The following is a 25478-nucleotide window of genomic DNA, read 5'->3' on the forward strand; positions in this document are numbered from 1 at the left end:
CAAATCCGACCTGGGCTGCAGGTCCAAGGCCTCTTCCCCTTTCCTGCATGCTCCCCTCTGCCGCTGGCCCATCTTCCACTGTAACCCCTACAACTACCAAAGCAAAAAGGCCTGTCCCACCTCCATCCTCACCGCCCGATCCCCAACCCTCAGGGGATCCCGCTTCATGTCTCCTCTTTATTTTACAACGCGGCCCTCCTTGCAGCCCTCACGAAAAGTTCTGCAGTGGGGTCCCCAGCGTGGGGCCCTTCCCGAGACCCTGGAAGAGAATGCTCGTTTGGTGGACCACACCCGGGCAGCGCGGGCCCGGGCTTGGCCTGGTTCTACTTGTGTTCTGAGGTCCCTGACCACCGCCTTGGGTCCAGCCCTAACCAGGGGGCGGCGGTGCAGGGGAGACCGCTCGGCCCGGCCTGAAGCGCGGCCGCCCTCATCCCTTCCCCGGGGCTGGGGTGTGTCACCGGCCGACAAACTCAGGAGGGGCCGTGCCCCCGTCCCCGACGCGCTCACAAACGCCGTGGTCGCCCGAACCTTCGGCCCCGCAGCATTCGGCTACAGGACCGCGACACTGCAGGGCCCCGGCTCTGCGCGCTGCGCTCCGGCCGCTCAGCGCGGGAGGACGCGCGGTCGCGCCTGCCTCGGTGGCCGCGCGGGGTAGGTAGCTGCGGGGACCGGAAGGATGGCGAGGAAGTCGGAGAGGGTTTCCTGAGATGAGAGATTACTTCCGTCCGGGCTGCGGCCTCTCTCTGGAGTCGGCTAGCCGGGGCTCGGGGAGCGGGGTGCGCGGGGCTCGGGGCCGCGCCTTGCCACCTGCAGCGCCCGGGTGGGCCGCGGGGGCCTCGGCGGGACGCGCTCGGCCCTGTCGCAGGAGCTAACGCGGGGGGAATCCTTGCAGGTAGGAGCATTTCAGAGCGCCCAAGCCATGGTGGCCAAACAGCGGATCCGGATGGCTAACGAGAAGCACAGCAAAAACATCACCCAGAGGGGGAACGTAGCCAAAACCCTGGTAAGGCGGGGTCGGCGCCGGCCGGGCAGAGCCGGGCAGCCGGGCGGGGTGGGGGCGGAGGTGGGGGCGGGGCCGGGCGGGTAGCGGCGCAGGGTCCGGCCTCCCGGCTCCCGGCCCGCCCCTTCTGCGGGGTCCTGCAGAGTGGGGGCTGAGAGCTGGGTTCAGGGCGGCGCGGTCCGCTTGGCGTCCTCGTGGGCGCAGAGGGCCCTGGTTGGTCGTGGCCCCTCTGTGAGTGGCCGCCTGGGCTACCAGGGAGGCGCAGAGGAGCCCTCCTTCCCCCCCCGGCCCCCCCGCCCCTACCCCCCGGAGACAGCTGGGCCTTGTCCCGGGGAAAGACGGAAAGCCTCATCCTTAGGGGCCAGTTAAGTCAACTGCATGACACAGAGCCTGGAACCTAGTATGTTCTAGAACTTTTGTTGATTTGTTGAATGACTGAATGAATGAATCAATGGCTAAATGGAGGCCACTTGTCATCTCCTCCTCCCAGACTCCACCTGTCTTCCCTCCCCAACAGATTTGCACCAGGATCAAGTTTTCTTTCCAGCCCCTTTGTGAGGGTTTCCCTGGAGATGTTGAAAGGGCTTAAAATGGGGAGTGATATTTGGACCCACATTCCCTCCAGCCTCCTTTTTCTCTTCTACCTCTCTTCCAGTGAGACCTCCCTCAGCCCCTAGGCTAAAGTCTAAGGGCAGCATTACTATTCTTTCCACTCGGTGAATTCAGACTCATTCTCATGGTATAACTTTAGAGACCAGTTTATTGTCAGGCATTCGGTGTCCCTAGAACTGTAAATTGAAGCTTTGTAACTGGACTTTTAAGTAAAACCTGTGCCTTACACTCAGGAGTTTCTCTTAGCAAAGCAGATTATCGTCAACAGAAAATGCGAGGCCTGTGACTTTGGACGTTCAGAGGCATGAATCTCATGGCTAGTTTGGTGAAGTTGGTCTCCAAGTATATGAGCAAAGGCGCCTGGGATCTGTTACCCCATACAGTTAAGTGGAAACCAGCTGAAGCTTGGAGTTTGGCTGGGAAAGCTTGCAGATTTGATGAATCAATTCCTTTTAGCCAAAGAAACTATGCTGGTTTGATTAACTTAGCAAAAAGCTAGATCTGTAATCATCACACCAGAATTCTTGCAAAACCAAGCAGTATTATGGCAGAGAAACTCTAGGATCAAACTCAACTCTACTCAGAGCTTTATACACAAGTCTAAGTATAACTCATCTCTACTCAGAGCTTTATACACAAGACCTAAGTAATCCTTAAAGTTCTCTCATTTAGGAATTAGATCACTTAGTTGTGATTAGGGCAGCAAAATGCCAAGATGCCATCAAATTGGAACCATTTTGTCACATTGATTTATGTTTTCCTTATTTTTACTGAGGAAAAAAAATGGCTGCCCAGGTTGACATTGAGAAGCAACTTATAATTGATGTTAAGGCACGCAGGGTTTTATATCCCTAAGAGATCAATTCTGCCTTCTCAAGGGATCAGATCTGCTAACTGACACAGTGAAAAATAACTAGTCATGTGGCTCTTTTTCATGAACTAAAAAACCAGAGTTCAGTTGTCAGATCTCAGTTGACAGCTTATCTGATTATAAAAGAAGAAAACAAGAACTAATTTCTAAGGCTATTTTATCTATTAAGTTCTGTAGACTCAGTGTCTGCCACCTCAAGTTTTTCAAGAAGACTGGAAAATGTTTGGGACCCAAAACAAAAATTATTGGCTCCAAAATAAAATAGGAAAATGGAAAAATTGGGAAAACACTGTTAAAATACCTAGAAAAGGTACCAGTCACCTGCCGTTCAACTCAGTGTTCAGAGCTACATTTAAATTATATTTAATGTACAGTATGAGTTCATTTTAATATGCTCTGATATGTCATGGGGTGGCCCCCAAGAAACTCTCATTGTGCCTTGCGCCTGTAAGAGTTTTTAAATGGCCCAGCTGAATTTGTAATGAAAGGTTTCCAGACCAAGCCACAATCAATGTTTGCTTTGCATTGGTTGGGGGAATTTTGGTTAACGTTATTGTAAATAGATGGCTATCCAACAGAAAAATGAAATTTTCTTTCAAAGAGAAACTTGATAAATCCTAAATCTCATGTTCTCAATTACAAGTCAAATATGATTATACTTTGTTAAAAGTAACTTGCAAAAATCACTATTCAGGATGAAATTCATTAAATGGGAACAAGTATAGATTCCAACTGAAAATTCAGACTAATTGTTCAGAAATAAACATCTTTAATTGTATGCAGATGCTTCAGTATTTTATTATTAGCTAATAGCTTACGGATAAATTAATATTATTCTCCCAGATAGCAGACTAATCCAAGAAACAAGGCCGGGCATGGTGGCTCATGCCTGTAATCTCAGGACTTTCGGAGCCTGAGGCGGACGGATCACCTGAGGTCAGGAGTTCAAAACCAGCCTGGCCAACATGGCACAACCCCATATCTACTGAAAATGCAAAAATTAGCCAGGCGTGGTGGCGGATGCCTGTAATCCCAGCTACTCAGGAGGCTGAGGCACGAGAATCGCTTGAACCCGGGAGGCAGAGGTTGCAGTCAGCCAAGATCACACCACCACACTCCAGTCTGGGTGACAGAGCAAGACTCCGTCTAAAAAAAAAAAAAAAGGAAACAGTGAAATGGAATAATCATTTTGTGATTATACAGTAGTAACTTCTCCAGAATGAATGGGGAATTTAAATTTCAGAGTTCTGAGTTACCCTACTGGTATCTTAATCACAGGGAAAGCCATTCCCTGAAATTTTTGGAGCCTCAAGAAGTAGCAAACTCATGTTTGGAGTAAACCATATCATTTGCAGAATCGCTACTAGTTTTCCCCACCTTTTCCAGCCGTAGAGTCAGGTTTATGTGAATTGTCCCAACGGGATTTTGCTGGGCACCCCTTCTAAAAAGTAGTCACCCAAAGCTGTCAAAAAAAAAAGATATATGGGTACTATGATCAGCCAAAGTCCCCAAATAATGTTGATTCCCTGGAGAATGTCATCCAAAAGGTTTTTGTGTTATATGCTCCAAGCTCTACATGCTGATCATCTGTTTTTTCTGCATATGAAAAATAAAGGACTCTATTTGGTATCTGTCCTGGGCGAATAATTCATTACAGGCTCCTGAATTCACTTATTAGCTTTGCTGGAAATAGAGAGAAAATGAATTTTTTTATATAGCATCAGTGGCACAACAGCAACAGAACTGGTTTCTGGGCAACTGTGACAAGTTCCTGGGAAGGTGGTGGAAGAGGGTGGGAAGGGCGAATCTCACACTTTGTTCAGGTAGCTTTATGAATGTTGTTTACCGGATCTGAACTTGGCCTGGCCTTAAGGGCCAAAAAATGGCACCGTTATCTTATGCAGTTATTTAAGACAGATTTTGTCCTCGTCTGATTAAGAGCAGCCACCGATTCCTTTGCAGTGTGACTTGCCGGCATGTAAGTGGTGGTAGATACAGGCTTAGTAAAGGACAGAGAAGTGAATGTCTTAATCCTTAGTCAAAGTCTACCTGCCGTTGACACTTTAATCCATATTTCTCATGTAGGAGAGATACAGGGATAATCCTACACCAATTAGGAATTAGTACTAAAAAGACAATATCCTTCCTAGAACCTGTGTTTACTCTGCCTAACCTAAGAAATCTTATTTAATGAAACTTGTATGTTTATTTGTTCTTTGATGAACGTTTATTATCTTCTATGTTTAAATTCTGTGCCAGGCATTTCTATACATTACTACATGAACAAGACATAGTCCCTGCCCTTGTGGGGTCTGTAGTCTCATAGACAGATGTTAAACACATTATCACAAGAATAAATATAGACCTACAAACTGTGACACATGCTATCAAGAAAAAGTATGTGGCCATACAGGTGACAAGTGGACCCAAGTGAGGTAAAAGAGAAGGGTTTTTGGTAAGCTGAAAACTAAAGAACTGTTGCCTTATCTACGATAAAATAAATTCCTTTTTTAGATGAGAAACCAGTTTATATTTACGTTAGCCTACAACTTAATTTTACATATAAATACAACACATCATAGATTTTACAGTTTTAATATATGATAAATTTTCTAGGAAAGCAACTACAATGAAAATCAAAGGAAGATTATCCTTTTTTAAAGAAGTTTTTGTGAGAAACATTACTAAAACTTGTTCAACATTTCAAAAACTTACACCCTTGATGATAGCACCACTCGTTTTTTTTTGAAACACTATTACATACCTTCAGTCTGAATGTCAGGCTGTGGTATTTGTATGGATATGAACATACTTTTTAGCCCATATTTTACAATGTTGAATATAATGTTTAAATGTCAACAACATTTAATTGAAATCTGGAATTGGGTTTTATGAGATCAACCACAAATCAATACTTATGAACATTCCACTCTACCAACACGTTTTTCTTTGTGTGTTTTGCATGTGAATTCTTTAACGTGTGTTGAATGCAGCCTATTTTTCAAGCTAATCAGAAAATAATTAGTGAGTTCTTTGGGTTTTTTTTTTTTCACTCTCCCATTCTATTTGAGAAATTCACTTCTTTTCTGATGCATCTCTCAGAAAATGTTTGTTGTTCTGACTGATTTGGGTTTAAGGACCAAGCCCTACCTGCACATAGACCTGGAGGTGTTGTGGAGGGAAGATCTTATTATGTCTGTGCTTTTGGTTTGAAAAAGCAGGAGGTCTGTAGGGCTTCATTCATGCAGTTTTGACAGTCCCCTTCTGCTTCCCAGAGAATTCAGAGACTTCTCCCAAGTGCAAGCTTTATTAAGGCTTAAGAGCTTTATTACAAAATGCTGCTTCACTCATAACCATTCACAATTGTTGTGGTGTTTCTATTGTTGCAAGGATTTCCACTGTACTGACTTCCTAATTTGGGGGTACGTAAAAGGTTTTCAGAAAATGTCTGTGCTCTCTGATCCTGGTTGGAATTCACAGATGCAGAAACTAAATATTGAATCTGTTAATGGAAAACACCCAGGCTTTGTAATGAGGCAGACCTAAATTTGAATCCCAGCTCTTGCTCAAGTTAACAAACTTTGAACCTCAGTTTCTCAACTCCAAAATGGAAATAATAATACTTGCCAGAAATAATGAATGCAGACTGCCTAGTATAGTGCCTGGCACAGAGCATACCTCAGCAGATGGAAAGTTATTATTAATATCATTTTGGTTCCTAAATCACCATATTGGTTTATGTATTCATACCATATCGGTCCCCAGAATATTTAAGACCACCAAGTTCACTGAGTTACAGGGATGTTAATAAGGTTATTGATGAATTTTTACAAACCTATCTCAATCCTTTTAATGGACTTCATTCATCTATATCTGTCCACTGAGGAATTGAAACCAAGTCTGTCTCATTCACAGTAGAATCCCCAGCACCTAGCACAATGCCTAGTGATACTCAAATAATTGTTTATTGAGTCAATGAACCTAATCTTACTTTTTCCCATTCCCTTTTAGAGGCCGCAAGAGGAGAAATATCCTGTGGGACCATGGCTGTTGGCACTGTTTGTTTTTGTTGTCTGTGGCTCAGGTATGGGTGTTTCACTGAACTTATATCCCATGTTCTCCACTGGACTTTGAAAAACACACGTTTTCTTCACAAAGCAAATAGATGAAAAACATATTGGTATGGGATTCAAGTTTATCACTGCCTTAAGCCTTAATCTTAATGGGTTTTGATTTAGTTTCTATTCCAAATATAGGTAGAGACAGAATTGATACACTATCAAATCCTAATCATAAAATGATTACACTGAGTAGTTAAAGTGGCTGTATACACTGTAGAGTTCAGTAAAGTCTTTTTGTGCAGACATAGCCTTAAAAGGGCATTAGAACAGAAGGTGAAACACCTGTCTGCCTGTGATAAATCCACATTCCGAGAAAGGGAGAGGCCTTATGCCTTATGAGAAAGTTCTGCAGAGCTCCTAGATACAACTTCCTAGATACAACTGAGCCTTTGACCCAAGCCTTAAGGTATGGGTCACCTGATGCTGTAAGGTGGCAAGTTGAGAGCTTTACTTACACACATGCAGATACACACATACACACATGCAGATACACACATACACACAAATGCAGGGAAGATGAGCAGAAGCATTGTGCCATTGCTTCTAGTTACATGCTGAACTAGCCTTGACATGGTTCCTGATCCCCATATGTTGGGTCTCAGAAATCCTTGTGAGTGGAGGTCACTTCTAACTACACAGCATGCCTTTAGGGATTCCCACCCTCCATCATCTCACTGTTAACTGAGGGCAGGAAGGCAGGAGGTCCACATCTTCCTGCTCAGGCTTAGGCCTCCCAGCAAGACAGCCTCTGTCCCAATGACAAGAGAAGCCCATGACTAAAGATGAATCATGCATTCAAACCTAAAATCATGAAAAGTAAAAAAAAAATTTAAGATGGATCAGTTCCTTTTATCTTCAAGAGACCACTCTTCCAAAGAAGCAAAAACTCTTAGGAGGAAGGAAGGATCCAATGTACTTGGCATTATTGTTGCTTGTGGCTCAAATATTTTAAAGATGATTTGGCATTCCAAGATGAGAAAATCTTACACTCAAAGAAACACAGTTCTACTCTATTCCCAAAGAAGTATCTTTAAGGATGTCTTTTAAACAGCTGTTTACCCAATCCCTGTTTGAATACTTCTTCAAAAAGCCTATTCCATGCCTGCTGGAATTCTATTAGAAATGTCTCTCCTGTTTTGAATTACACTACGCTGTCTTCTCAGTTGTTCAGATTTGAACTCCTAGGGTAACACAGAATGGACTCATTCTCCTCTTAGCACTTTGAATCATCAGATATTTTAAAGATGACTGCCTGGTGGCTCCTTCTGCAAACTAAGCTTCCCTAAATCTCTCGACCTTGCCTCATAAGATGTGGTTTCTAGACTCCTCTTCTGGATCTGCTCAGTGACTTTATTAAAGGGTAGCATTTGGCAGCGCATGCCTGTAATCCCAGCTACTCGGGAGGCTGAGGCAGGAGAATCGCTTGAACCCAGAAGGCAGAGGTTGCCATGAGCCAGAGATCACGCCATTGCACTCTAGCCTGGGCAACAAGAGCGAAACTCTGTCTCAAAAAAAAAAAAAAAAAAAAAAAGCCAGGCGCAGTGGCTAACGCCTGTAATCCCAGCACTTTGGGAGGCCAAGGCGGGGAGGATCACAAAGTCTGGAGTTCGAGACCATCCTGGCCAACATGGTGAAACTCTGTCTCTACTAAAAATACAAAAAATGAGCTGGACATGGTGGCACGTGCCTGTAGTCCCAGCTACTTGGGAAGCTGAGGCAGGAGAATCGCTTGAACCGCAGAGGCGGAGCTTGCAGTGAGCCGAGATCGCGACACTGTACTCCTTCCTGGGCGACTGAGCGAGACTCCGTCTCAAAAAAAAAGTATAGCATTTGCAACTGCAGAAGGTGGTCTAGAGGCAGTGCGACCACCACAGAGGCAGTAGGATTGTCACTGCCCTTGATTTTGCTCACCACTCTGCCTCTATTAATGTGACCCAGGCTTGCAGTTACTCTTTAACAGTTGCAGCACATCCTTGACTCACGTCTAGCTGATGGCCAGCCAGGTGCCACCCAGCTCGTACTCACATAAACTTCCTGCAATCCCGGAAACACATCTACATACCCCTTTATCCCAAAGTCTCTCCTGTCTCCATCACATATTATTTTATTTTACTCATGACCCTCATCGGCAGTTGCAGTTATTTAGTTTACTTACTTATGTTCATTTCCCTCCAGTAGGATATAAGCTCAGGGGAGGCAGTGTTTATTTTTCATTGAATTTGTAGATCCTAGTTTAGTATTTAGCACATAGTTAGTGCTTAGGATGGATGGATGGATGGATGGATGGATGGATGGATGGATGGATGGAGGGATGGATGGATGGATAAAGCCAGATATTCCTCATACTGTAGATATCTAGTTGACCTTTTTTGAGACCTAATATAAAACTTTATGCTTTTTTTTATTCTCAAAGAAGAATGATTACTTCTATTAAAATTTTAGGCTGGGCGCGGTGGCTCACGCCTGTAATCCCAGCATTTGGGAGGCGAGGCGGGCGGATCACGAGGTCAGGAGATCAAGACCATCCTGGCTAACACGATGAAGCCCCGTCTGTACTAAAAATACAAAAAAATTAGCCAGGCCTGGTGGTGGGTGCCTGTAGTCTCAGCTACTCGGGAGGCTGAGGCAGGAGAATGGCATGAACTCGGGAGGCTGAGGCAGGAGAATGGCATGAACCCAGGAGGCGGAGCTTGCAGTGAGCCAAGATCACGCTACTGCATTCCAGCCTGGGCGACACCGAGACTCCATCTCAAAAAAAAAAAAAAATTTATTGTTGGTTATCATTTATCTTTTTATGCCATGTCCATAAAGCTCCGAAACATAGATTAACATGTATAATAAATGGCTTACTGATATTACATTATAGTATATAATATGGTCAATGACATTACGTGAGATATTCATGTATTGTCCTTCATTAGTAATGTGTACGTCCAAGCACTGTGCAAAATTGCAATGAATACGGTACATTAATGCAGCATTTGCATCAATACCTACATATTCATCTGTGATGCATTGCCTCAGATGATCTGTCTCTGCTTTTCAACCAAGAACAAAATAAAAACAAACAAATAAAACTATGCCTTTATCATACTACAGGAAAATCAAGATAATAAACCTGTACAAAAAGGTTAGCTATGTTTTCAGGCTGTATGACCAGTCTGTAGATTGTCAGACCTTGAACTTTAAGCCTCTGATCTACTTACCCTTTTTTCCCAGCATTATGGTTTCTGAAAGTATATTATTCTTCCAAGTCATGATAAAAGTCTAGACTTGGAGAAACCCACAGAACACAATTAGAGACAACCTCTTTCAGGTTGACTTTGAGCCTCCAAGCAAAACTCATTCAAGCAATCATCATGTCTTGAGGGTCCCCTCTGTGCCTGGCACTGTGCCGGGCTTTGGAAATACAATCCTGTTTGGGTACTTGCAGGCATTGAGAGAGGCAGATAAGGAAGCTGTCAGTTGCAGCCCAGGGAAAGCTCACTGTGATAGTGACAGCTGAGTTTACAGGGTGCTTGGCTGGCATGGATAAGGAACTTCTAAATCATACTCAGCAGAAGAGAAAGTTTCCAAGGGGAGGTGCTGTTTGAGTGGAGTCTTGAAGAACAAACAGCCAGACAAAGGGTGTGAGGAAGGTGACTCTGCATGGGAACACTATGTGGCAGTGGCATGGTGGCTTCAGAGAATGTGCTGGGCTCAAGAATATAAGGTGCTCAGAATGGCCAAAGCCTACTCTCAGGCATCCCTGAGCCCAATGACCATGCCACCTGTATTGTCAAGGGTCTAGGTAGATAAAGATATATATAGGCTTCAAGATACACAGTAACTGTGGCCTTCTCCAGTCTGCCCCCTTAGGCCCCCTATAAGGGGAAATAGCCAGTAGAGTCATTTGGCGTGGCTTATTTTTCTCAAACCCAGGCCAACTCTCAAAACCCATCTCTTCCTTTTTGAAGGGCTTTAAAAACTATTATATGGCCTAAACTTTTGCCTGGCATACCAGCCCATACAGCAGGACCTGTATCTTTCCCTCTTGGGTAAATTGGGACATTTGCTAACAAGCATCTGTTGGAACTCTGCCGGTCTCCAGCGGTTTTCCAGGGATTAAGTATGTTAGCTCCACCTCTCTGGAGGTTTGATTTTGTTTTTTTTTGTTTTTTTTTTTTTTGAGACAGAGTCTCGTTCTGTCACCCAGGCTGGAGTGCAGTGACGCAATCTCGGCCCACTGCAACCTCCACCTCCCAGGTTCAAGCGATTCTTCTGCCTCAGCCTCCTGAGTAGCTGGAACTGCAGGCACACGCCACCATGCCCAGCTAATTTTTTTTTTTTTTTTAGTAGAGATGGGGTTTCACTATGTTGGCCAGGATGGTCTTGATCTCTTGACCTCGTGATCCACCCGCCTTGGCCTCCCAAAGTGCTGGGATTACAGGCATGAGCCAATGCGCCCGGCCACCCAGGGGTCTTTTAATGATGCTGATTTAAAGCTTTGTAGTTATAAAGCCATTTTGCTTTTATGGAGAGGTTAGACATGAAACAAGAGTTGAGCCATCTTACTTTCCCTGTCTTCTGTTAACATGCTATCATGATCCCTAAGTAATGGGCCTCATCCCTTTTTTTAATCATAACTAAAAATAATTCACCACCACCTTTTTTTTTTTTCTTGCCAACTTTAGCAATTTTTTTGCAATCCTCAGCTCAAGTCGGGCACGGTTCTCACAGAAATGTGTCACTCTTCTCAGCTTGTCCTTGGTACTGTGCCCTTCCTTCTATCTTTGTACATGTCCTTTTCTAAACAGAACATGTCATGGGAAACACAATAGCTCCTTTAGATCTGTCCCTGTTGCCACCTCTCTGGAATTAGTCACGATTCATTTCTTCTTGCAGAGCCGACTATTCCTTCTTGAGTTTCTCCCGTTTTAGGGTCACAGGCCATAAGTGCCTACCCTTCTTTTCTCTACATTTAAACAAATGTGCAGTCCTCAAGTCTAGCCCATTTGTCAGCTGCTTTGCTTTAGGTAATGAGCTTTCTGGTAGGTGCTGGGATAGTTGAAGCCCTCATCAGTGGTCTGTCTCACCTCTGTTCCAGCTTTGTAATCTGAAATAGGAAAATCCCCTACATCTCACATCTGCCTGTTTGCAGCATGCACACCTGCACCCACACACCTGCCCTGGCCTGCAACACTCAGGCCAAATGCACTGGAGTGTCTTGTAGGATCTCCACATCTCTGCAGACAGATAGACCCTTTTCCTGTTCCTTTCTATTAGCTCTCCTTTGAACAAGATACATCCCTATGCCAGGCTCAAGTTCTATTTCACCAAGTTCCAGTGGGAACTTGGAGGTCATATGGCCTTTCTTTGTGTTCATGTGGTTGGTTACTCTTATTTTGTATGTTTTTATACAGATGCTAAGGAAAAAGGCGAAATCTTCTAATATTAATAAAGATGTTGATCATTGATGTGAGTCTCTTGGAAGTCTCACTTGCTTTCATTACCTTACTCTATTAACCCACTTTTCTCATTGGTGATTGGTTGGGCAAAGTGCTCTTTTTAGAAATAGTGCCAGTGTACCTAGGGTAAATAAATATTCAGGTCAGGCAGACAGTAATGAATGCACATTTTATCTGTTTTTCTGGCTGTCTTCTGGGAAAGAGTTAGGACTGGTAAGAAGCTGGCACGTAAGTATGTGCTCACTTATTGGTCACCCTTTCTCTGTTTTATGTGGAAAAACAGGTTAACAAGCCTGTAAAAAGTCTACAGGACCCCTTTCTTATAGATAGTCATGGGTCACTGCCATCACTTGCCTCCTGCTTCTCGGTTTTCTCCTGTGGCTTCCTCCTCCTCTGCATGTGCCTTTCATGCCCGCCATCCTAATAAGAGCAAGATAATGAAAAGGAAGGAATGAAGACTGAGAGAGTAGTGAGGGGACACAGTCCAGGCACCCAGAGACCCCTGGCATAAACACACACTCAGGGAATGCCACCCCTCACTGCAAAGCCAGATGGGAGCAACAGACCTCCCGGGGCTGCCCCACGCCCCCCAGATCCGAGCGCACCCCAGCCCTGTTCTGTCTTAGGCACTTGGTGGAAACCTCTAATACATTGCCCTGGTGAGAGGGAGTTTGGGGAGGTTATCTAAATACACCCTCTTCAGAATAAGCAAATTTCTACTTTCCATGATTGCAAAAGTTCTCTTAGGCAAGGGACTGCTTTGAAAACTGACCAACTGGCACTCAGAATAGGAGGCCTCCGAAGGGAGGATAGTTTCAGGATCTGCCAGATGTCAGTTTCGAGCCTAGATTCACTTTTGTCAGCTGAATGACCTTGGACAAGGTATTTACTCTTGGTATTGGTTCCCTTATCAAGAAAATGGGGATAATGAGCAGCCCTCCCAAGGTGTCCTGGCATTGAGCAGCTCCGGGCATCTAAGTGCAGGCCCATAGCAAGCTCAAAGCCCGCAGCTACAGTCACCACCACCTCTGTCCTTGTAGCCCTCATGGGAAACAGTGGCACCACGGGACCATCAGTTGTGCTGTGGGGTGCTTCAACTCCCACACGCCTTTCATCCTTCCAGGCTGCATGTTCAGTTGCAGACTCGACCTCTCACATTGGTCTCAATCTATCAGCAAGCCATGGTCCCTGCCTCTTCACTCCACGGATGAGTGGGAGCAATGTAAGTGATAACACTTTGGATGCATGAGGCTGTTTTCCCATGTGATAAAGCATCAAGTCTTCCCCACAGAGGGAGAAGGAACACTAATATGCAGACCACAATCAATGAACAGCAGTTTGTCCTTTAATTTGAATGTCAGGAAAAAAAAAATGTGAGTTTCATTTCCTTAAAGCAACCCTAATCCACCACTCTTTTGCTGTAAAAGTTATCTTTATGAGATACAAAAGCTTTGGGAATAGTATATTCTTCTGAGACACGGTATTACCCAATTAGAACATCTCAGGGCTGTATCTTGTTTCATTTTGTTTAATTTGATAACCAGTTTTTTTTTTTTTTCCTTTTTGAGACAGTCTCACTGTTGCCCAGGCTGGAGTGCATTGGCACCATCTTAGCTCACTGCAGCCTCCACCTCCTGGGTTCAAGTGATTCTCCTGTCTCAGCCTCCCAAGTAGCTGGGACTACAGGCATGTGCCACCATGCTCAGCTAATTTTTGTATTTTTAGTAGAGACAGGGTTTCACCCTGTTGTTGAGACTGGTCTCAAACTCCTGGCCTCAAGTGATCAGCCCTCCTCGGCCTCCCAAAGTGCTGGGATTACAGGCGTGAGCCACCGCACCCAGACGGCTTTGTTAATATATAGATTATGTAAGAAATCAAAAACCCATTTCTTAGTCAATACCTGTTATGGGTCTGCTCAGATTATTAACCCAAATAGGCCAGAAACTTCTTATCAAACCCTAGCCTGGGATTTTGTTTTGCTTGAGTCTGTTTAACTGGCTGGATTTGCCTCTACTTGATCTACTAGGACCCAGATCCACGTCGAAGGCCAAGAGATTTCAGTGCCCTCATAAGAGACTTTGCCCTTTTTTTCTCTCCCCTTTTAATACAACTATCATCTTCCATTTCTGCAGGCAGTGGGGCCTCTTTCCAGATAAGCAGCTCATCCTGGCTCTGCCAGTCCCGGGTTTTGAAACCTGCCTCTTTGGAGAGCTGTTTGAAAGCTTCTGAAGAATGCTTGCTTTTATCTCAAGACTCAGAGGCAAGCATTAGCTGGAATATCTGTCTGAGACTGTTCCCCACAAAGATACTGTCACACAGATAGGTCAACTGCTATCTTCTCAAGGCACTTGCAGACTTGACATGCTTCCCCGGCCCATTCATGGACCTAGTCACTGCTGTTTGTGCCCAGAGCCCTCTCCTCTGGGCGTTTTCTTTCCCTTTTGTCCCCAGCTCTTGTATGAGCCTTACTGAGAAGGACTCTCAGGCTATACCAATGCTTAGTGGGAAAGTGGGCTGCAGTTGATTGGTAATGTCTGTCCTGAACACGATATGGCTGGCAAGGCCACGTTCTCATCTCTGCTATCCTTAGCCTAAACTTTTTATAAGGTTATTGCCACAGTATTCACAAGACAGCTGTCTTCGGCATTTCCAGCTTTCCTCTTTGACCAGAATGCCTCCTGGACTTGGTGAAACGAGGGCTTTTCCTTAATATGCTACCTGTTTGGATAATTTTATTTAGAGTCAGCCTATACATGCTTCTTGTGGTCTCACAGTATTATTTACCTTTTCTGAGCTCTGGGTGTGATACCCCACACTGACAGGATGCAGCAATCTGAGACGCCACTCTTTGCGATGCGGTTGTGTTTCTCTCTGTCCTGATGCCTCAGGGATAGTTTCAGGCAGCATCAATGGAGTCACCATCTAATTCCCATCATCCTTTGACTCTCAGAGGGAAACTCTTAAATACCAGCCATGCTCCAGTTCCCTCCCTCGGCTGTTTCTCCCTCATGTATTCCTAATTTCAATTTTATTTCTCTTTCTCTGGCCAACCCTGATATTCATTTCCTAATTAGAGATTATGAGAATTTTAATGGTGACCAAAGCCTGGCTATTCTTGAAACTGACAAACGTTTATTCCCATCAAAGGGAAACCTCTGGGGTAACAGGATTAACTAGTGACTGTTATTTTCTTCACTGTTTCCTATAGTTTCCAAATTTATCAATCAGCATATATTACTTTTATAAGCAGAAAAAAAATGTGTTTAAAAAAACTCTAGACTAGTGGTTTTTGGTCTTTTTTTTTTTTTTTAAGCTGCAGAACTTTGTTCAAATCTTAGAGGGAAATAAATGAAAGAGCAGCTGTTCTGGTTGAAGTGAAGCCTGTGTATGTTTCTGTTTGCATTTGTGTGTGTGTGTTTGTATATGTGGGTTTTTTGTGTGTGTTTGTTTCCATGTGTGTGTATTTGTGAATGTGTATGTGTTAGTGTGTTCATGAATGTGTGCGTATGTATATGCATGCATATGCATGCTTGCATGTGTGTGTGTGTGTATATGTACAGTATATCTCCCTATGTTGCTGGATATTATGACTTTCTCATCGCCAGAAGGGAGCACACATCTGGACTCTCTTTGCCCATCAAATAGGAAATTGTGCCTGGCTCCAGGGCTGGCCTCTGTTATTGCAGAGTTAATGCCTTTCAACAAAGAGCCTGTGAGGTTTATCAGGCACCATCCGTTGGGAGTCACTCCGCCGTTTCTGGGCAGGGACATTCCTTTCATCTGTCAGTTAACAGGCGGCACTTTCCCCTTGTATTCTCCAGGGCCTCTGCCTGCTGTGGGTTGGGGGAGGGCAGAGAGATCATGTCACAGACAGGTCCTTTTTCAGGACAGCCTTTTCAGAACAGATGTGAAGAAGTGATTCTCTGAGATGTCCTTGGCAGGGCCTGAATCCTCCCGTTCTCCCAGCCTTGTGTTTTGGATGGTCCAGGTCTCTCCCTGTATGAATGTGCTGGAGGCCTCTCCATTTCTGGAAGGGCCACACCCAAACTTTCCCCAGGACTGGCTGTTCTGTTAAGGATGGTGTGGAAGAAGAAAAGTACAAGTTACACACATGCCAGGGACATATGGGAGGGCAAAGAGACTCTCTTTTCAATGCTCTCTCTTGCCACTCCCTGTGTGGCCACCAGTTTTGTGGCAAACTGTCTTTGAGCCCAAAGGTTGAGGAGCCGGAATGGAGCCTTTGCAACAACTAAGAAATGTTTCTTTGTGAAATGTTAGCTGCTCTCTGAAATCTTTTGGGGACACAAAATTTGAGGAAGGTCTGTATTTTGTGGTGTATTGGGTGAAAGCCACCACATTAGCATGTGCACATGCCATAGGGGGGAAGTTAACATGGTTGCTAAGAGCTACAACTTAAGGGCCAGACTTTGTGTATTTGAAACCACCTACTAGCTATGTAGCTTTGTCTAAGATACTTACACCGACTCTAAGACTCAGTTCTTCTCTTCTTAAAAGAGGATGGTACTGGTTCCTAACTCCTGGGACTCTCAGGACTATTAATCCTGAGGATTAACTGAGGCAATGCATGTGGAATGTTTAGTGGAATGACAGTATTGGCTTTATAAGTGTTTGCTGTTCTTGTAATTATGTTTATGGTCTTGCTCACACTGCCTTCCCAACTCTCCACCTCCCTGGGAAGGTCCTTACCAAAGCTCTGAATGCTTAAGAGGGAAGAAATAAAATTTTGCCCATTTTGGTAGCTTTGCTTTTTAATGGTGAGAAAATTTGTAGTGGGTGAGCATCGCACTGAGATATTGAGGAACCTCCGTGAGCCGAGACCAGCGGCCCCCTTGGATAGATAAAGGATAGGGTTTGTAAACCAGAAAGTCAGTGGTGTCACCTCTGCAGGGATAGCTAGAACTTCTCTAAGTCTAGAAAGAATTCTTTATAAACTAGCCCATGAGGGTGAGCAAGATCTGTTCGTACAACTGTTTTGGCTACCATTTATTGAGGACTGACTACTTGTAATGCCAGGTCCTACACATACATCTTCCCCTCTGGTCACACAGTCCCTGCAAAGATGCCATTACACTCATTTTTCCAGATCACAAAACTGAGGCTCATAGAGGAAATTGGTCAATGTCCCATAGCTAAAAAGTGAGAGAGCTAGTCCCCAAACCTACTTCTTTCAGACTCTAAAACCCATCTGTTTTCCATTACCCTGCATTCCCTCTCTCTTACTGTTTCCCTAAAAGTTCTATGGAGCAAAAGTTTTCCACCAATTTAGGCCTTTAGCATATGACTGTGTACTGAAAAAAGCTCCTGCTAAAACATCCCCTATTTTTCCTGCCAGAAAAAGTGTGTTTTCCAGAGGTTCCTGATGTGCAGCCATCCTGGGTCTTGCTCCCAGATGGAGAAAGACTTGACCCAGCCACAGGCTGCCTCTTGGTTGGGCCACCGGTGTCCCCACCCACCCGCCCTGGACACTCGCTCCAGGACAGACTTGAATTCGCCATATTTGCAGGTCAACCACATAAATTGGCCTTTTCCTGGAGACTACCAGAACTTTCTCAAAACCGTAACATCCAGAGGGAGTCACCCCACCCCCAAGATCGGCAAGTGAGATGTTTAAGGAACTGGCCGGCCCTGAAGGAAAGACTGAGGCCATTCATCTGCTCTGGAGTTCATCCTTGGGATCTGAGATGCACAGCCTGGAGAAGACCTCTCATCAGCCATCGGCTCCCTTAAGGTGACCTGCAGCCTCCTTTGTTCCCTGGGGGCATTTGGGATTGTGTAGAAGCTCTCTTTCAGAAGCGTCTTTCTGCCATTTTAATGTGGATAGAAAGCTTTACGTTCTTTGCTAATAACATCTGGGTTTTAATAGCGCCTCCTTGCCCTGCCTGTCTCTGGCATCTCTCTTTTTTCCCTCTTCTCCATCTCTAGAGAAGCCACCAGAAAATGGCATCTTGCTTTTGACTTTCTTTGTGCTGATTCTTTTAGAGAACTTAGTGATCCACTTTGCAATGTCTTGTCTCCTAACATTTCAGGTTGTTTCTCAGAGGGCCTGTACTTTGCTTTCTACCAGCTCTTTCATCATTTTCATTTTCTTTAATGAAAAATAAGCAAAACTGTATGATTTCTAGGTTGTCTTCTTCTCCTAAAGGATATTCTTCTTCCAGCCTCTCTTAATCTCTCTTCTCAGCAACTCCCTTGATCTCTTTTATCATCAATTTATTGTCAATAAAAGTGGCTTTAGGAAGCCTCCTGTTATCTGGCAGGGTTCCAGCTTTCTGACACTTTCCTATGGGACCCACTTGTTATGTCATCCCTGTGTCCTTCTGGCACTCCCTCTTAGCTGGGGAGGGCCAGTCCCCAGGGTGAGAGTGGGTTGGGATGGCCCATTATCAGGCCTTTAGGAGTTTATGGTCTTGTACTTCCCCTTTGAAGACTGAGCTTTAGAGACATTTGGATCTAAAGGCAGCCATTTGATGCTGACTCTTTGGGTTTGCAAAGTAGTCATTTGAGGTTTTAAAAATGTATTTTCCTCTGTGCTCTTTGCAATCGTTCACTTTTCAGTAATTCAATAATATTTACAGAGGACCTACTTTGTGCCATACCTGGTCCCTGTTATCCTGGAGCTTATAGTCTAATGGCAAAGAAAGATGAGTTAATCAAGTAATCACACCAAAACACTTTCAATTCAGCCATGAAACTGTACAATTTCAGCCATGAAACTATGTAAAGGAGAGGCACGTGGGGCTATGAAATCATGTAATGCAAAGGACTGGTGTACTCTCAGGTAAGTGGTTCTCAAAGTGTGGTCCCTCGGCCGGCATCTCAATGTCCCCTGTGAACTTGTTAGAAACACAGATTCTCAGTCCCTTAACTCCAGGGTTTTGGGGGAAGGTGTCCAGCATTTGTGTTTTAACCTGTCCCCAAGAGACTGCGATGCATGCTCAAGTCTGAGAACCTCTGCTCCAGGTGATCAAAGAAGGCTTCTCTAAAGACATTAAATTTTGGTTGATGAAGGAAACTAGGGAATAGGGTGGGGTAGAAGTATTTCAGACAGAAAGAATGGCATGTGTAAAAGCCCTGTGGTCTCACTCCTGTAAATCCCAGCACTTTGGGAGGCCGAGGCGGGTGGATCACCAGATCAAGAGATTGACACCGTCCTGGCCAACACAGTGAAACCCCGTCCCTATTAGAAATACAAAAAAATTAGCTGGGCATGGTGGTGCGCTCCTGTAGTCGCAGCTACTCAGGAGGCTGAGGCTGGAGAATCGCTTGAACCTGGAAGGCAGAGGTTGCAGTGAGCCGAGATCGCACCACTGCACTGTAGGCTGGTGACAAAGTGAGACTCCATCTCAAAAAAAAAAAAAAAAGCCCTGTGGTGAGAGCAGGGAGCTTTTGAAAACATGAGGGAGTACCCCAAGCAAGGAGAAGAGTGATATAAGGTGAGTCTGACAGGTCTGGACAGGGGCCAGGATGTGCAGGTCATGGAGGCCTCATCAGGGATTGGGCAACGGGAAGCTTTTGATGTGCAGTAAACATGAGAGTGACAATATATTATTTGCTTTTATTGAAAGGATAATTCTAGCTACAGTATGGAGAAAGGATGGAAGAAGAGCAAGATTCAAGCACTGGGAGGGCCTCACTGGGGTCTTGGGGAGGATGATGGTAACTTGGACTAGGGTGGCTTCTGAGGAATGGAAAGAAGGGTGCATAATCACAAGATTCCCAGGTAAAATCCACAGGTCTTGATTATCGATTGGAGGTATCAGGAAGGACTGTGGTGTTTTGAGTCTACATGCAAGATGGAAGAAAATGATGCCAGTTTTAGCAGTGGGACAAGATCATGAGAAGGTCCTGTTGAGTCCGAGGTACCTCTGAGCCACCCAGGTGTAGATATCAACTAGATAGTGGAAGGTGTGCTGGAGCTCAGAGAAGTCAGGGCTGGAGAAACACATTTGTGCATCATCAACAGCTAGGTGGCAATTCAAACTGTGGGCTGGGAGGCATTGCCTAAGGAGAAAGAACGTAATGAGAAGAAAGCCAGTGACGTTCATTGCAGAATGTCAGCGCTTATGTTTAATGGTCAAGTGGATTGTTTCCTCTAAAACAAGTTTAGAGGAAACATCCAAGAGAAGGAGGAAAATCAGAACCTAGAAGACCATGGTTTCACAGAGGCCAAGGGAAGAGAGTTTCCAGCAGGAAGTGCCCAGCGCGGGTGAGCAGGGAGTAAGGCGAAAGAAGGTGGAAGAACGCCTGTTATACTAAGTGACTCAAAAGTCATTTGTGACTTTAGCAAAAGATATTCAATGGAGGGAAGAGAGCAGAAGCTTAAATGAGGTGGATTGACGCGAGAATAGCAGGTAAGAGAGTGCAGAAAGTGAGCATAGACAGCTCTTTAGAAATGGTCGTGAAGAGGAAGAGAGGGCCCCGTGGATGGGGATGTGGAGTCAGTCAGATAGCTCTGGTGTATTTGATTCTTCAGTGGGAGTGCTCCTAGCATGTTAAAGCCTAAAGACTTTGTTGAAAGGGGGAGGCTGAAAAAAGAGAAATGGGATCATCTAAGGTTACCAAGGGCCAGGATCCTTGACACAGGTAGGAGGATGCAGAGGCTTCGTGGGTCTGGTAGCTCCTGCTCTCCCCTGGACTTTTCTGAAACTCTGGGACCTGCCCACGCCCTGATCGCCTGTCCTGGAACGCCTGCTGTCCCTCCCTTTCTTGGCATCTCTCCTCCCCGCTGTCTCGCCTGCCCACAGTTCCTATCCTGCAGCCTACTCTGCTGTTTTCTCAGCTTTGTTCACCCACTGTTAAGTTATTAACTTGTCAGGGTCTAGACTCCCTGCTTCCTTTCCCTCTTTTGAACTCACTGCTGGCTCCCTTCCCATTTGCCGCCTCGGAAAGTCAGCATTTGGAAGGCTGAGGTTACTCTGCAGGTCAGTATTGGCAGGTACACAGAATTACAGTTAATAATAATTAGTATAAGATGTGTAAGTTTTCTTAAAGACAATGATACAACTGAAAAATAAATAATAAACACAGCCATCTCTCTGTTATCTTGTGGAGGTAAATGGTGAACTTAAAAATTAGACTTTATTCAAAGTAGTGTCTCCAAGAAGGTTCATCTGTGAACATGTTAAGTATCGTTGGACTCTTATATGTTAACTCATGGATTCAATTATGATCAGGAATGATCCTCAGTTTTTAAAGCAAACTCAAAGAACTAGGTAAGTTGTTTTAATATCAGTGTCGCTGTTCTGAGACGTGCAAACTTTATCTTAGATTCTTTCTTTTTATCATTTTTATTTATTTTTTTTTTTTTGAGATGGAGTCTTGCTCTGTCGCCCAGGCTGGAGTACAGTGGCGCAATCTCGGCTCACTGCAACCTCCACCTCCCGGGTTCAAGCGATTCTCCTGCCTCAGCCTCCCAAGTAGCTGGCACTACCAGGCCCAGCTAATTTTTGTATTTTTAGTAGAGACAGGGTTTCACCATGTTGGCCAGGATGGTCTCGATCTCTTGACCTCATGATCTGCCCACCTTGGCCTCCCAAAGTGCTGAGATTACAGGCATGAGCCACGCACCTGGACTGTCTTAGATTCTTTAAAGAGATTTGTAACAGTTCCTTAAAAAAGAATTGCATGGTTTCTTTTTATTACCTCGAACTTTTGAAGTTATGAATTAACTTAATATGGGGGCTACATGGACTAAGACACAGATGGTTTCCTATTTGTTGACTTACATCCTGCTGATAATTTTTTGTCTAAGGGCAAGAGTAAGTGAGAAGTAATATTTCTGAGCATCTACTTATGTCATCTTATTTATTCCTTGCCATCCTTTGAGGTACTTATTATCCACAGTTTTACAGGTAGAGAAAGCAGGGCTCAGAACTGTGTAGTAATTTCCCAAAGTTCATAGCTTTGTAGGGTAGCAGATAGTGCCAAGCGCTGGTCTGCATGCTGGGACAGGGAGAAGCAGCAGTTGTTGTAGTCATAGTAACAGTGATGATAGCAGTAGCTACCAGGCAGGGAGTCCTCCATGTGTGAGGACCCTGCCTATGTGTCATATGGTTTAATCCCTATGACAGCCCTGCAAAGGCCATGATCCTCATTTTACAGAACAGGAAGCAGCCTCTAAGAGGTTAATTATTTGTCCAGTCACACAGCTTTTCAGCAAAGAGCTGATATTCAACGCAATTCCATCTGATCCTAACTTTCTGCTCTAAAGTCAACTTGTTTGTCAGGATTAGCGATAGTTCCCTGATCACAAGAACAAAGTCTGAGGCATGGTAGGTGTAATTTTTTTTTTCCTAATGTTGAATATACAGCTGCCTCCTGGCATTCCTATTGAGCCAGAATACAGAATGTTTATTTAGTTTTTACTCCTTGTGAGCCTTGGTGGGGAGGAAAGGAACATCAGATATTTCTGCAAGCTTATAAATTGTTGTAGGGTACTTTCTCTTCCAACTGCTCCTGTTAAGACCCACCCAAGGCCAGGCATGGTGGCTCACGCCTATAATCCCAGCACTTTGGGAGGCTGAGGTGGGTGGATCACGAGGTCAGGAGATTGAGACCATCCTGGCTAACACGGTGAAACTCCGTCTCTACTAAAAATACAAAAAATTAGCCGGGCATGGTGGTGGGCACCTGTAGTCCCAGCTACTCGGGAGCCTGAGGCAGCAGAATGGCATGAACCGGGGAGGCGGAGCTTGCAGTGAGCTGAGATTGCGCCACTGCACTCCAGCCTGGGCGACAGAGCAAGACTTCGTCCCCACCCCCCCCCAAAAAAAAGACCCACCCAAGAACCCAAACTTAGCTAAGAAAACATCTGAGCACATCCAGAATTAAATATCACAAGTTGTTGGACCAACACCTTCACCATATCTACAGATGAGTCCCTGACACTCACATGGAGCTGATTGACTCTGATTTGACTCATAACTCTAACAATTTCTGTTTTCAGCTTAGTCTACAGCAACAAAATAATAGTAGAGGGCCCACTGCAGATTGGTGTAGTAATACTAGAGATGTGAGCAGAGATGAAAAGAAAGAGACCCAAAAAATGATCAGAAGCAGAAATGGGAGCCCAGAAGTACGGCTGACCAGAAGCATTTCAGTGTCAGATCAAACGCTGCCTCCTCTGTAACCAGATCACAGCACGTCTCATCAGTTACTGGTTTTCATTATGGTGACACTGAACACTCATGAAAAGTTAGCATTGAAATATGATGGTATCTCCAATTTAGAAAGGTAGTGATGATGGGTACAGTGTTTTTAGGGGGAAAAAAAGCCAAAAAATGCATTCATGTTTGTCTCCTCTGAAAACCCAGCTGTCCAAGAACAATTCCACAAGGCCCTGTGCATCATTTCTCTTTGTATCCTTGAAGCGCGGTGTCTGACACGTAGGATGTGCTCACTGATGCCAGATGATGAAACCTGAATGACTTGTTTCCTAGGGTTCTGGATAACTGTTTTACCGTGGATCCTGGATGTATTCCAGGATGACTTTAAGAAGGCGAGAAGGGGTAAGACCCCTGAGAGCTCAGTGTTTATTCTGTTTTTACACATGGTTGGATGAGATGATACCCACCCTCCTTCAAAAAAAAAAAAAAAAAAGCCATTCAATACATGGTAGTTACTCTTATCATTACCATCATCTTTGTCAACACTGACCAAGGTTGCTCAATGGGGAAGATGTGAAAAAGAAGTTGGGATCTTCCTCTCCTGGAACACATTTGAAACCCAATAGCTGGAAACAGGCTGAAGCTATGTAACCAGCTCTCATCCACATGGGCAAGGGTCCCAGGAGTTCTCTGTGGGATTACAAGCTACCCACCCCCTTGACAACCCCAGTTATTAAAGGTTGAGCCCTGAGTAAATTAGTGCGGCTCTCCATGAGAGACAGCTGCCTTTCAGAGAGTTCCAAGCAGCTGGAAGATACGCACGCATGGAGGGTTCTGGGCAGCCAGAGGCCGGGCCCCGTGGGCTGCTCTGAGCACCTGGTCTGCCTTCCCAGCACAGGGCACATTGTTTTACAGGTCACAGCCATTTTGAAAAGGCAGACTCACTGACCTGTTTAATGAGTGCGGTTTCTGCACGAAAGCCCATATCCCTCTCCCGGGCAGCCCCAGAACTTTGCTGGGGAAGGGGGCCAAATCTCCTCTCAGTGCCTGAGGGATTTCTGGCCTTAACTGCTGGTGGAATTAGCAGGAGTTATCTATAAATCCCTGAGGCATCCATCAGCCGACTGAGCGAGGCTGCCTTTTTAAAGAAGTTCACTGACCTCTTGTTAACTTAACTCCTCGTTAGGAAATATCTAATCAGCTGTGAGCTAACACGTCAGGGCCCAGGGGTCTGCAGAAGCCGGGCTCGCTGTGGGCTGGGTTTCCAGCTGTGTGTAGTCTGGTGTCTGAGCTGTGGTGTTTCCTCTTTTCAGCTATCTTTCAGATCATTCAGAGCATAAGGATGGGCATGTGAGAAGGCCAGGGATTTGACAGCACCTCCCTCCCACTGGAGGGGGGAGGACAACGGAAGCGGTCAGCCAGTTTCTGCGGGAAACAAGCAGGCCACAAGGAATAGAAAAAAACGCTCCCCCACTTGTTCCCTGATCACCTCATCATGGATGTCAGACCAAATTGCCTTCTCACAGGACATCTTGGTGCATCCGTGTTCTCAAGCGGAAAGGACATTTTGCTTTTCTGTTGGCAGGATTAGTAGCCACGCGGGTCGTCCGCAGCAGTGCTGTCTTTTTGGTTTTTCCCTTGGTTTCACTAATGCGTGCATGTGGCCCTCTGAACGATCACTGGTTTACTTTCTATGGATACAATCTCTCCTCCATTGAGAATTGGTTTTACAAATAAATGTCTTCGTTCAACCTTATACCATGTGTGGGTTATAGTGAGAAAACTAAGGTGAAGAAAATAGCAGAATAGCTCAAGGAAAGTTGGGAGGTGGGGAGACTTGGTTATGCAGTTGGAGGAGGGGCAGGGAATATGTGGGAGGGGAACCAGAGCTAGATTTACTCAGCAGGTCCCTGGCCAGACCCTCAAGATCTTTGCCTGAATGAAGCCCTGGGCAGTTCTAATGACCTTGCATTTTCTACACATTTGATTCTTCTTCTTTTTTTTCAATATTTTTGTCTTGTTTGTTCTTCTCTTTTTCAGTTCAGAAAAGGCATGTACAATGTATGTGAAGGTCCGATTAGTCATTATCTCCTCTGTGGTCTGCCTCAGAGCTTAGCACAGAGCAGATGTCCCAGGCCTCTTGGTGAGAACCATCCAACCCCAGGGCCCAGCCTCAGCCACTCCAGAGCTCTGGGTAAATCAGGAGCCTTGCAGCCCTCTGGGGGATCAGCTGGCAGAATGGGGGGGTGAGGCCCTCTCCCTGGCCAGCCTTCCCCACAGCTTCTCAAAGCATGGTGTTGC

At 45.1% G+C, this 25478-nt stretch overlaps 1 protein-coding gene across 4 annotated transcripts; it reads left to right on the top strand.

Moving 5' to 3' along the window:
- Positions 1–244: 244 nt before the first annotated feature.
- On the top strand, positions 245–24933 carry SERP2 (stress associated endoplasmic reticulum protein family member 2). 4 transcript variants are annotated; one of them, XM_032150801.2, is made up of 5 exons: positions 245–651; positions 893–1003; positions 6495–6567; positions 17576–17800; positions 24491–24933. In XM_032150801.2, the coding sequence occupies exons 2-4, from the start codon at positions 920–922 to the stop codon at positions 17797–17799; spliced, it is 381 nt and encodes a 126-aa protein (XP_032006692.1). In that variant the 5' UTR covers positions 245–651; positions 893–919; the 3' UTR covers position 17800; positions 24491–24933. The 4 variants fall into 4 exon arrangements, with proteins under 4 accessions (XP_032006692.1, XP_032006693.1, XP_058293832.1 ...); XM_032150802.2 differs by lacking the exon at positions 17576–17800 and having other exon boundaries at positions 264–651; XM_058437849.1 differs by lacking the exons at positions 245–651; positions 24491–24933 and adding an exon at positions 23018–24473 and having other exon boundaries at positions 662–1003.
- Positions 24934–25478: the final 545 nt, after the last annotated feature.

Source organism: Hylobates moloch, unplaced genomic scaffold (genome assembly GCF_009828535.3).
Source record: "Hylobates moloch isolate HMO894 unplaced genomic scaffold, HMol_V3 SCAFFOLD_4, whole genome shotgun sequence".
NCBI classification, from domain to species: Eukaryota; Metazoa; Chordata; class Mammalia; order Primates; family Hylobatidae; genus Hylobates; species Hylobates moloch.

What these genes read in the sequence shown, in the direction of transcription:
- SERP2 (XM_032150801.2), top strand. Translation starts at nt 920, where the DNA reads ATGGTGGCCAAACAGCGGATCCGGATGGCTAACGAGAAGCACAGCAAA. An exon ending in GGAACGTAGCCAAAACCCTG is followed by an intron (nt 1,004 to 6,494) that starts GTAAGGCGGGGT and finishes ATTCCCTTTTAG; the next exon opens with AGGCCGCAAGAGGAGAAATA. An exon ending in TTTTGTTGTCTGTGGCTCAG is followed by an intron (nt 6,568 to 17,575) that starts GTATGGGTGTTT and finishes CCATATTTGCAG; the next exon opens with GTCAACCACATAAATTGGCC.